At 43.4% G+C, this 12,972-nt stretch overlaps 1 protein-coding gene across 5 annotated transcripts in view; it reads right to left on the bottom strand.

Annotated features, from left to right (window-relative positions):
- LOC135911737 (protein MMS22-like) overlaps window positions 1-12,972 on the bottom strand; it is a 164,498-nt gene that overhangs the window by 57,570 nt on the left and 93,956 nt on the right. For all 5 annotated transcript variants that reach the window (XM_065444083.2, XM_070538428.1, XM_065444084.2 and 2 more), the window contains 4 exons: window positions 11,422-11,532; window positions 10,133-10,185; window positions 4,639-4,704; window positions 2,792-2,896 (listed from right to left, as the gene is read on the bottom strand). In XM_065444083.2, the coding sequence (XP_065300155.2) occupies window positions 2,792-2,896; window positions 4,639-4,704; window positions 10,133-10,185; window positions 11,422-11,532 (335 nt within the window). The remainder of the gene's footprint in view (window positions 1-2,791; window positions 2,897-4,638; window positions 4,705-10,132; window positions 10,186-11,421; window positions 11,533-12,972) is intronic.

A 12,972-nucleotide genomic window follows, 5' to 3' on the forward strand; every position in this document is an offset into this window, starting at 1 on the left:
CTAATTGACATTAAGAGAAAAAAATGGAGTTGGGCAGGCCATGCGATACGTAGGATGAATAACCGGTGGACCATTAGAGTTACACAATGGGTGCCAAGAGAAGGGAAGCGCAGTCGAGGATGGCAGAAAACTAGATGGGGTGATGAAATTTGGAAATTCGCAGGCACAAGTTGGAATCACTTGGTACAGGACAGGGGTAATAGAATATCGCAGGGAGAGGCCTTTGTCCTGCAGTGGGCATAAAATAGGCTGATGATGATGATGATGATTGTATATTCCTTTGTAAAGGCCACACTCTTAAATTTGGGCCGAAACATTTCAGAAATATCCTGTGCATGGTCTGCACCACCCTTTCCTAAGTGTGTACCTTGTCAGCCACGACTCTACAGCCCATGTTGCGCTATCTCCACACGGTAATGATGCAGTGCATAGGGGTGCATTGGTTACCTTTTCAGCTGTTTTCAGAGTTGACAGTCCATTGACTGGAAGGTAATCAACTTAAGCGTCGTGAGCCGAAATTCGTATCTCAGTGCACTACACCTTGTCCTATTGCACTTAACACCCGTGCAGTAAACACATTTATGCAATACAGTTAAACCTCAATATGACAAACTACAATAAAATGAAGTATGTAACTTTTCATGACTTCTTGTCCATAGAACACATGTATTAGAACCTCAATATAGTGAAGTGAGTTTGTATCTAATTTCAATATCACGAAATTTCGTTTCCACAGCAAAGAAATGCCGACACGACAAATGGAAACTTCCATGGATGCAGATGGTCAAATTATTGAATTAGAAGTGGCTGCTTGCAAACACACCTCTCAAATCTTATGCAGCCCAACAAGAGCGACTGATGAAGTGAAGCCGCATCATGTTCCGCACAAAGTCGAAATGCGATAACCTCCCATCGCACCCTGTGCACTTCGTGCTTTAGGTGCGAGTGAAAGTGTGCGATGGTGAGAAAGAAAGATTGTGGCTTCACGCACGAGTGCCACCTCCTCGCGCGAGCAAAGGGCAAGAGGGGAAGGGGAGCGAGCTCGTGGTAATACAATCAAGCGTGCGCGAACGGTGGGGTGGGGGGGTCAAGTTGGCGCATCTCTCGGCCGTGGCTGCGCATGGCTGTAAGCGCGGCTGAGCGCATACGCATCAGCGCTCCCTAGTTTAGAGGCACATCTGCCACGTGTTCAAAGAGTGAGCGTGCTGAGATGGCGTGGCATCATGTTGGCTGTCTTCCCGCGCGTTTATTAGGTTGCGTAATCTTGAGTTTCGGTGATCCGTTGGAGTGAAAGGCAGATGTAAGATTCGCTCCCCTCTGCCAGCGCTTTTCGTGATAGCGTCTTCCCAGTGTGGGTAACACTATCAGCCATGAGGGTGGAGTGCACACGAAGGCGTGGCTGGCTTCACTTAACTCGTATTGCCTATGTGAAGATATCGTCGACATAGCATGAAACTGTATCATTCGTCGCCGACTCCCAAATTTGTCAAAATTAATTGTCTCCTCATTCAAATTCCCGTTTTCGATTGCCCAATAATTTAGAAGAATTCTGCAGCCCCTTTCCGTGTAAAAAAAGAAAGGCGACTGCAATTATTTGCACAATAAGCCGAATTTTATATACGATGAAATTTCAATGCAACAAAGCAAAGTGAAGATTTTACCTACTAAGTTATATAGCTGCTTAACTATATATCTATGGTGCTTTAAACAGGCAGAACCTGCTGCTGCGAGCTTGCCTCAGCACATGCAGGCTTTGCCCTTCACATGTACACTGAACACTTTAGTGCAGGAAGCTTTCGTCATTCTGACATCACACCTGGCCGTGTTGCCGACTGTGGTGTGTCATCAAACAACTGCATGTAATTCAACCATATGACTGGTGCCTGCAGTACAGTTTGCATTTAATGTCTCTGTCTTCCTTTACAGTGGCGGTGAAAGTTTGTTAGACCGAAATTACGGATAAACACACTTTGCTATACTAAAACTGAAAATACATCCCATTTTATGGACGGCAAGTTATTGGAGGTTTGAGAGCTTGCTACATCAAGGTTTCACGGTGTCGCATATATCTTAACTTGGCATTAATTTAAGCACTAGTTTCCAAAAGTCAAAGCCCCTCAGTAGTAAATACTTATGCTATCTTCGGCTGGTCGTTTCTGAGCGCTCTGGAGCGTCCTCGCGAGCAGCGTTGTCTTCGGCTGGTTCAAAAAAGGTGCGCGCCCTGCGTTCGGCTGGTTCTTCTCGATTGCTCTCCTCTATCTTGGAGCGCTCTGAGGCGCTCCGAGCCCTGTCGTCGGAGCAGTCATCGAGATTGAAACGTCATCACAGTGCCGCGTCGCTGCTGTTGGCGACGGCCCACCGTAACCTTGGCAACCTAGGCCACTGCATGCTAGCGTCTCGACGAACGCTCGTCCCGCCGGCACGTCCGCCGGTTTTTCCGGCAGCGCCGGGAGCTTTGGATAGGCGAATCATCGGACGTTGGCAGTAGTCACGTGGTTTCGCATCGGCAATTTCCTCCTCCGAGAGCGAGTCACACGTTCGGCTTGCGCGCTTGTCCTCTACCCTTGAGCTCGGGAAACGCCCGATCTACCCGACTCTGCTTCGGGGCATACAGGCGACAGTCGAAGATACCATTAGTAATAAAGAAATCTGAATAGCTTTTTGTCGGTTTCGAATCAGGAGCACAATTTCCAAGGACACTGGAGTTGCTCTAAGCTAAAAAAGAAATAAAAGCTAAACTCTTTGTGGCAGTCTTCTATCAGCAGCCGATGGAATGGGAAGACATCCTTACCGTCCACGCAGCGACTTCCAAGCACTGCTGACGCCCTCTGGGGACTGCCTGTGCAGACTGTGGGCCAGCAGCATAAGGAAGAGCTCATAGCTGTTCTCTGCCCCCCTGTGAACAGAACATGAGGCATGACTGTGACAGAGAGGCAACGTGATGGTTACCTCACTATTTCTTGGGACGCAAAAGCCCGCATTGTTCCTTGCTTTTTTTCCTCTTTGCATACTAACCACAATGGCCCGACTTGCGCAAACAGTTTACAAACATCATACTGCTACCGTACAAACTGATGCTGACAAGAAACAAAGTAAGGATGTCAAGAATGGCTTGTGTCAGCCCCTACTACTCTTTGTTTGCATCATCTCGCACTTTACACCACAAAAATTTTCTAACTCGTCAAGTTTTCAATTCTTCTACAGCTGACTGTCAGAGTTGATGTGTCTGTAATTTTATTGCATACTTTTTAAAAAATAACATCAAGTTAGATACCTCAAGCTCTTGCTTCACTTAGCCAGTACCTCCTACTGGCTATCACAATTTGCTTACTGTTCATAAACTGCTTTCTTTTGGCCAATTCTTAAACATGTCAGGCAAAATTTTGTGCTAAATTTCGGCATTTATAGCATGACTACAGTCAATATCTGCTTCGACGTTGGTGATGGAAAGTTGAAGGTATTTGTTGATGACATTACAGTAGACAAGGCTGTGAAGCTGACTGCAACTGTTTATTAAGATGGAACATGCAAGCAATAGAATAGAGACTGTTTACACAGACATCTAAACACTAAGAGTTACAATGAGGTTACAATTTTGGTCGTCTTTCGATCTTAGCCGAATCTCCACTGAAACCCTTTCGAACAGCCCTGCACATGCTTCCACAAATTTCAGGAGCTAAACATAACTGTAACACTTCCATAACACTTGGTTTTTTTTGTTTTTTTTATGGAGCGTTATGTTGCAAGTGGCTTGTAACTTGAGTGCAGGGAGCTGAATGCCTGTGCACCGCTTCCCGACGTGCTGCATGCTACCATGAGTATGGCAAAAGACGGCTTGCCGACTCCTAATTCTGGTTTCGGTTGTTTTCATTCCATGTGCTATAGGTCTGCATTACCTAAAAGCACCAAAAGCCACTTGGTGCAGTTTGAACATGACCTACATGCATGTGTACCTTGCATTTTGCAAAGTTTAGTGACCCCCTTCAGTCTAAACCAAGACATTATTCCAGAACCTTAAGGCCCATATTTGCAACACTTCTCTTATGTAGATGCTGTCTGCAACTGATCGTTCTTGCAGAATATCATGTCAGTATCACTAAAACACCAGCCAATCAGAAAATTTTCTCACCTAAGAGAAGTATTGCAAATAGGGGTGCTGATGCCACTCTAACAAATAAGTAGGAAGCTTGCAAAAGCCATAGGGGTTCTTTCAGAATAGACATCTTTATGAAAAAGCAACGCCACCACTTGAGGCACCAAAGAATTAATTGATGTCAAAGACCGGGTTAGTCGGTTCTACATAATCCAAAATGTAACAGCGCGACTTAGGCAAATGACAAGAACTGTAGAAGAGAAGACAAAGCCTGTGACAGCGCAAGGAAGATGAGACGGACAGGAGTACATGCACCCATTGCTGACTTTCAACACATTTTTATTGAAGGTCAGCACTGTGTGCGGTGATTGTTGCCAGTCTTTTCTTCTTCGCGCTGTGCCCGTTATAGTCATGAACAACCAACAAGCCCAACACTGCACCTTTCTGAATGAGACAAGCAGCAAACCAACCCAGTTCAGTAAGGGAGGGTGTTGTCCTCTATTTCTGTTCAGCTAGTCTGAGCAAAAGTAGCATGTTCTACTTACCTCGCTCCCAGGTCGTTTATGTCAACCAGTGCCCTGGCACGGACGTGCATCTGCTGGCTTGTTTGGCTGCAAACAGAAAAACATTTTTTTTTTTCTGAGTGCCCATTTGCTGACAGGCAGTCACTGCCATTGCTCATCATTCTAAATGACTGGCCTTCTTACTTGTTTCACTTTGTCCAGCTACTAACATCATTAGCAGTACATTTCCATGACTCTGATTTCTATGTACTCATGCCAAGAAGTGTTTAAAGTTGTCTGTTATTGCTGCAGGTCTTTCTTAATGACCTTGTCCTGTTTTCTACTACAATTCCTTAACATTTCTGGTGAAAGCTGGCTTTGATAAAGTGACTGACTGATTGAATAATTGAATGATTATTTATTTATTTATTTATTTATTTATTTATTTATTGAGTTTTCACATATGCATATGAAGGAGGCAGGGTAAAGAAGTTTAGAAACAGCTTGATAGAAAGTTAAATACTTAGTTATATCAAGAATTTCATTCTATCGAGGTGTAACTGTACATCATTATATGTGCTACTATTAGCATAGATAAGCTATCCAGTACATGAAAATGCATGCCATTGTTATGGGGGGAAGGCCATAGTCAATTGCTGCATCCCCTGCTGCATCCAGTCCAATTTTTGTCATGCTCATGTATTCATGTCATGAATCTCCAGATGAGGCTCTATCTATTGTGGACACTGCACCATTTCTTTCGAGACGAGACGTAGGCCTGACGCGTGCAAAGTGGCACTGATTGGCCCAATTTACTTTCTTAACATGACCCAAACTTCATGTTTTACTTAAGAAACTGAAATGGAGGAAATGAGCCTAACATCCTTGATAAAGCAAAACAGTTTTCCTCCTCAGTAAGAATAAAGCAGCTAGCTCAAAGCGTACAATTAATGAGTCAAAGACACCTCTCACTTTCATCGTCTGCTGTGTACAAGCTGTCCACTGCTTCATTAGCTAGGATGCATATCACTGTGAAACTGAATGGTTTGTTACATATCGGCGCCAACACGCTTGCTTCCTGCCTTGAGACAGCATAAGCAACTGACCAGTGGTGAAGAGTGCATGTTGGAGGTCACGTTATCGCTATCTTGTGAAATGCATGCGACTCAATCCGACTCGGCTGAGTGGTCGAATGTCACCGAGAGTGATGCGCGTGCTACAGGTGTTAGCTTGCACGGCGCAAGCGCCAGCGCTGCCATCTCTTGTTCCCTTCACTGCTTACTCGCATTATGTGATACATATTTAAAGCGCCACATTCCATACACTTCTTTTATTAATTAAAAAAGCCGCCGTAGTCATAACCATTGAGGATGTGAAAAGTCATTAATCTTGATTACAATACAAATGCAGCAGTGAGAAGTGCAAAAAGTCGTGGAACATTTGTAGTGTTCACCCAATGTAATTTAAAATAAACAAATTTTTAAAACTATGACGTGCCAAAACACAAATGCCAACAGCACCCAAGAGCAATGCAAATGCTATGAGCATGCATTATAAACAAAATATTTTCGTGGTGCCAAACGATGGGGAAAATGTGGCGATACACATTCCTCTAGGGCGCCACTGCATATGGCCACTCATTAGAACAATTCATGTGGCTTATCGCATCACAAATTATGTTGGAAAATAACACTCACCGTGACATTGTCACTGTGAGACATTGTCACTGTGAGCGTCACCTGTGACGCTCTTCACATAATATTTATTCAGCCAATCAACATGCTGACATTGCGATTATTTTGGACTGCCACCACATATTCAGGAAACTGCAGATGCATTGCACAGGCTTCTGCACGCTAACGTTCACTTTCTTTTTAAGTGCTACGAACACAATATAGCTGCCAAGGATTAGAAAAAAAAAGTTCTGTTCAAGAAAGTGCGCAGCTCCACATCATGTTTTGCCATCTTGATGAAAATTCAAATTTGCACTTTGAAGAACTTTCACTTCCTGGCATAAATTAAATAGTTAGCTTCTCAACAGCCAATCAGAGAGCCAACATTGTGGATAATGGCTGCTGTGCAGTCGCCATGTGTGCAGAGAATAGAGCCACAGGAGGGAGCATCTATTGAAGGACATGGGCTGGCAGTGGAGCAAGCCAATAGCTGCTAAGTTTCCTGTTGTCCTTTGCTACTTTGCATATTTCACTCTCTTTCCTTTTAATGTTTCCATTCATATAAATATCTCAAATGTTTATCTTGTCCAATTCCTTGCCCACTTTTTTTTTATGCAACAGCTTTTGCCAGCAGATATTCACCATGCTTCTTGTATATTTTGCCAAGAACAACTCACTGTTCTGCTCTTTTTTTCTCATATTCTCATATTAGGTTTAACTAATACTAGTAGTATAGCTTTATGTTAGTGACCAATGTGGGCAAGTTAGTAAGCCACAATCACCACAGCTTGCAGTGTACCAAGATAGAGCAAACAAAGAGAAGACATATGAAACGCACACGCTGAATTACCCAAAGAAAGAAATTAGTTAGTGTCAAATTACTGGAGAATGACTGCATCAAGATGGAAATGACTGCCTTCTTTTGATTGCTTATGTTTTCTTTGTACTATACTGCTAATTGTGCAGCCCTTCCAGTGTTGTATTTGCGAAAACACAACATGATTCATGATACCAAAGAAATGTTGGCACAACCTTTTTGCTTCGTAACGGTCTAATATGTGTTGGACAATGGCGGCCGGTAAAATCAGCTTCGCCGCGAACACCTGAGCATGCAGTAAAGCACACGAGTACCGGGAAGGCGGTTTTGGTTGTGTATGCGATTGTGCAGGCAATTTTTGCCCAATTTAGAGTGAAGCTCTTAGGCTCCTGCCTTGAGCGTTGGCGTCTCTCAGCGTAACCAAGCGAACGATGAAAGAGCGAACGCGTAGCGTAGTGGGGGATGAAAGACAGCGATAGCGAAGAGAGAGCGAGCGGGATAGTGGAGGAGGAGGGTGCAGCGGAAGCATGAGGAGGAAAGCGGAGGATGAGGGTATGGCGAAAGTGTGAGGACGAAATTGGAGTGCCACACGAGACCTGCTTCACGACGACGACCAGGCACGTGGCGAGTGCGTCCACAGATACCATATATGGAAACAAAATGCTGGCATGCACTTTGGACCCACTGCGCATGTGCTACTTCACCTGCGCTTCCGCCGCTGCTAGAGAATGTGCTCTGCGTGAGCCACACATTCCCGTGTTCACGTTTTCTTTCTGAACGACGAGCGACGCAACCAGTGGAAATGCTTTGTCTGCCGCTGCTGCCAAAGGAGCTGCCTGAGTAGAGGCTCAGCGCTGCCACCGAGAGGATGCTGTCACTCGGAATCAAATTTTTTGCCAGAATATTGCGGGATAATATATTCGGAATTCAAAACAGCTAAACTGCTTGGCTCAAATTTGCATTAGGGAGTATCGTAATCGTCAGTGATTTTTTTTTTGACAAAGACAAAAAAAAAAAGGAAAAAGTTGTGTGCTAGAAGCTGGTACATGCCGTAACCAAGCACAGTAAGCAACGGTTAATGCTTGAAAATCTTCCTAGGGAATCCAAAAATAGAAGTTTCCGACAGGCGATGGCATGTGCTTAACACGTTCACCGTCACCTAAGCTCTGCCAAGACGGATGCTGCCATTAAAGGGGTCATTAGTGGGGTCACCATAGAGGTCAGGCGCATGAGTGCTGACTGTTCAAATTTGAATTATCCTGCAAAGGCCAATTTTAGGATAGAAATAACAAATGTTGGGGCCCATAGATATGCATGGGTGCCAGCCAGGATCTTCGGTCGACACCAAATGAACTGGAGTCGAATTAAGGGTAGTCTACTGCATAACAACGGGCAGCCGATGCAGTATCAAGTTTGGTATGTGTTTTATGGCGAAATAAACTGCTTACTGCAATGCTACCATGTCGTGTTATTGGTTATAACAAGCAAATATGACTATTGGGTGGAAAGAAAAAAACAAAAACATGCAGAGCTCTTTAACAAAGATATGGAAGCTGCCACTCATCCCCTGCCTGCGTGCAGCACACATTCGCCACACTTGCATTTGCGTCGCGCTCCCCGCATGGCACGCCTCCATCACATAGCTAGCCCTTCTTATCACTGGCCCTGTGTGAACCTCTCCAGTTTCCCTTCCACTGCACTCAACTAGTGTAAAGAAGCGGTGAAAGGAAGACGGGAGACGGGGCATGCGACACTAGTGGTGCAGCGAAGGCATGTCATGCGGATTGAGTGGCACAAATCCGGTTGCGGCGAAGACGTGCAGGATGCAGATGAATGCGGTGGCTCACGTTTCTTTAATGCGATTGGAATTCTTAGGATAGGTCACACATTTTTAAGCCGTCTGTGTCTCCAACTGTTTTCCCAGGCAAGAATGTGTGCGACAAGGTGCTTTGGTGGCAGGGAGGCCGTTCCTCAAACCCACTGTAATATGATCTGCTGCCTGTACACGGTTCGAACGGTCCTACTTTCGTGTGATATGCTGGGGACAAAGGGAAGTGGGTCTGTCTTTAGATTAACACTTTACCGTGACTTTAGCAGAAACCAGGCGGTTTGCTTGCCTATGAACTCACAACTTTCTTCACCAGTGACCAGAGAAAGTTGTGAGCTGAGAAAAACAAAACAAAGACAAAAACAAATACGGATAAGCTTCGACAGCTGACTTACGCACAACCCTACAAACATGATAGCGTCACATTGTCATTTGAATATACAAAAAAACATAATTCTGTTACGCGTAAACTCAAGCACAAGCCCTTTTATCCCAGCTTATGGGGGTATGAATCATTCATGAGCCACTGCTCTGCCCCGCACTGCCGCCGGGAGTGGCCTACCATTGTTTTCTATCGGGCACCTTGTCACAGAAAGTTCTGTGCTGATGACAACAGGGCTAGATAACACTATCGCGTTCCACTCACAAAGACAAAGCTTAAGCATCCTCCAAGTTTTTGTTAAAACCAGTAATGCTATAAGTCGGTTCAACTGCACTTCTTTCTGTCAAATTAAGATGTTTTGATGGGTGCACCCTCTGCTTTTTTCATGCAACTCTATTATAACAATTGGCGTTTATAACAATACGGTTTTCTTGGCACTTGAATATTGTTATAAGCGGGTTGGACTGTAACGCCAAACTCCAGAGCACAGGCAAAGGAAGGCTTTGCTCTAAAAATCCACAATGGCATTCCCCTCAGTGTTGCCTTCAACCCAGGTGCATAGGGAATACGGCAAGGACTACTGTCATCGTGACGCCCGTATGACTGCTGCAAGTGTAACCTGAATATGGTGAGATTGGTTTATTCAGTGCAGAACAAAATTAGGCAAAGCGAACTTCCAGACAATCACTGTTATGGTGGATTGTAGTTACGCACTGATCCGGTTAGACCCAACCTCGATGTGCAAATTATCTATGGTGCCTTAAGAAGATCAACACTACAATTGAACATAGCTACAGAAGATTGGCAGAAAGTGAAAATTTCAACCATGTTCTCACCAGATGACTTGGAATGCTTGGACTCCACTTGAACCGGTAAGAAAATTTTCATTCTGTAGAAAAAGAGACACGCTATACAGACTGGCTGCCTCATATGTAGCATGGTAGCTAGCTGGGTGAGTCGGTACATCTGCATTATTACAGCGCGAACAAATCAAAGTGTTACATCTGCCGTCTTTGTCCCTATTGATTCGTGCGCGCTCGTTCATGCTTATGTACTCATACCTAGTAGTCTGATATTAAAGCAGTGCACACTTATAAGTCATGTTGGCCACTTAATTTAGTTAAAAAGTGAGCCCACTTAATTCAATTAATAAGTGGATTTTGTTTTTGATTTAAGTACATTTGAATTTTTAGAATATCTGACATTTATGAAGAAATATTTTAGGCATTTCAAATAATCCGAGAGTGAGAATGCTTTAACAGTTGCTTCATTCACTTGATTTCCTCACAACTCTTTTCTTCTACCAGGCAGTTATCCATCAAAAGGGCTTTAATGTAACTGATGTTTTGGTTCAAAACAACTCATAATCAGGGTAACACATGACATTTCTCTCCCAAATTTCTTGCAATCCCTGGACTGCAAACACCGCCAATGAGACACATTTACTAACAATTGTTCTTAAATATACTTTGAGTAAGCCACAAGACAAAGTGATAACTTGGACCAACTGGTGCACATTCAGGTAACAGAGAAAACGACAACTGGACATAAGAACAGACACAAATAAACACGAACACTCATGTCTGTCACCAGTCTTTAATGTTCATCTGTTAGCACTGTTTTTTTTAAAACAGTACTGACATAACATTTTCATTTCTTGCGTAAAGTGAAAGGGCTAGACATCAAAATCCCAGAAAAAACACTGGTAAGCCTCAGAGCACCCTAAACAGTTTACTATAATTAGCTTTTCTACAAGCCAGTTTCGGTTACCTTTGCCAGGAGGGGTATGTTTTGCGAAGTTGAGACACAGAAGGTGGTCACATTGGAGCAGAACATAGTGACATTTCAGCCCTGGCTCTGGCTCGTTTAGTTGTCCACTATGCTGCTACTCATTGCACAGCCCTATGTAGGCATGCTGCTCTTGGCATGTGCCTTGAAATAGACATAGTATTAGGCAAAACATAATTAATTACTTATGGCACTCTTAGGGAAGTGAGCTCCATAATGTAATCACCAGGTTGAGGGCTATCCAATAAAGTAATAAAGACAGGCCAAAAACGGAACAAATTCAGATGCTGCCATCTTGTGGGAATTACGACAAACAGCTCGCAACTCCTGAACATACCAAGTTCTTGAGGAAAAAGTCAAGCAGTGACTGCAGAAGATCGATGCTTGGCTCCCAGACCCTGTGCAGGCTCATGCAGGAACGGACAACCACTCGCATCAGTGCCTCCTTCTGTACGTGCAGCAGAGTGACACATGGCAAATTGAGTCTCCGAGTTCCTGCTCGCCACTTTCATACATTCGTGCATTCAACAAGGGCATACTGCAAAACATTAATTAAAGCAACGCACAAAACAAGGAAAATAATTTCAAGGCCAACTGCTGCATTGTGCAAGTGAACGAAGCCGGACAGTCTCAAATTAACACATTCTCTCCCAACTAAGTAAAATCACTAGAGGTGGGCAGATAAATTTTTCGAATATGAATAGTCAGATTCTGATGCATATATTTACAGCAGGAATATTTATTTTTGTATAATTAGGTACTGTGCCTCTACTGACTGGTGCAAAATATGACCAGCTATCAGGAACAAAGAATGAGTTTTAAACACAAGATTGCTCAGTGCCATTAAAAAAACTGCACAAATAGCCCCTCCAGATCTGTAGATCCTGATTGCAAAAGTGCTTTCCAAGCATTAATGGCTGCTGCATGACTAGCTTTTCAAACAAATTCAATAAACAGTTCCTGAAAGAAGATCAGAAGTTGTGCAAAAAGGAAAAAGGAAATGCTACTGAAGGAGTTGTGTGCCGTAGACACATGTAAAACAGACTGCTGCAAAGAAAACATCACTGGCTGTATCATAAAAGATAAAACTGCTAAATGACTACACTGCTGAAAACACTGAATGACAGACTACAAGAAAAAAACACATGCAATGTATGCTTCCACTGCGAAAACATACACAAAGCATGCATTATCTATTTTGTTTCTGCAGTGCTCTGAAAACTTTTGTCTCTTCTGATAATTTGAGATACTTTATATAACAGATGGACAACAGAAACAAGACTTTAACAGTTGGTTGCTGCAGAATATATGGTTACCAATCTTTAATATTTAAAAATACCAAATAATGACTTATTCAATACGAATACGAAGTGTTAGTGGGTATAATATTCAATTCATATTCGAAACTTCGGATATTCAGCTACCTCTGGATATCATGCGTCTAAAGCTGTCTATAGAAAGCATGCCTTCCTCAAAGAGGCTCTGAAACACTTTTCTATCTAATAATAGAATAACCTCACCATTAATGTACATCAACCCACGAATCTCATAGCAAAAAAATTTTCCGAGTCCTTCAACTATAAGGGGAGTTATCGCACTGGCTTTCTCTCTCATTTCGACTCCGCTAGGGTGCTTGAAGCCGCATAGTGGAGAAGCCAAGAGGGCAAAGCCTCTGCCAAAAGTTGAGTGTTGTGGCGGCAAAAGGGCTTGTCGTGGCCTACACATGTCGCGGCAGACTATGGCAGACTATGCTATGTGGCATGTCACTGCCATCTCAGAGGCGACGAGCAGCAGACGCAGCTATGTGCAGTGCAAAGATGAAATAGTTTTTTTTTGTATTTTTTGAGATTGCATAACTAAAAAATAACAATTATGTATTACTGATACT

The sequence above is a fragment of the Dermacentor albipictus genome, chromosome 5 (genome assembly GCF_038994185.2).
Source record: "Dermacentor albipictus isolate Rhodes 1998 colony chromosome 5, USDA_Dalb.pri_finalv2, whole genome shotgun sequence".
Classification (NCBI taxonomy): Eukaryota; Metazoa; Arthropoda; class Arachnida; order Ixodida; family Ixodidae; genus Dermacentor; species Dermacentor albipictus.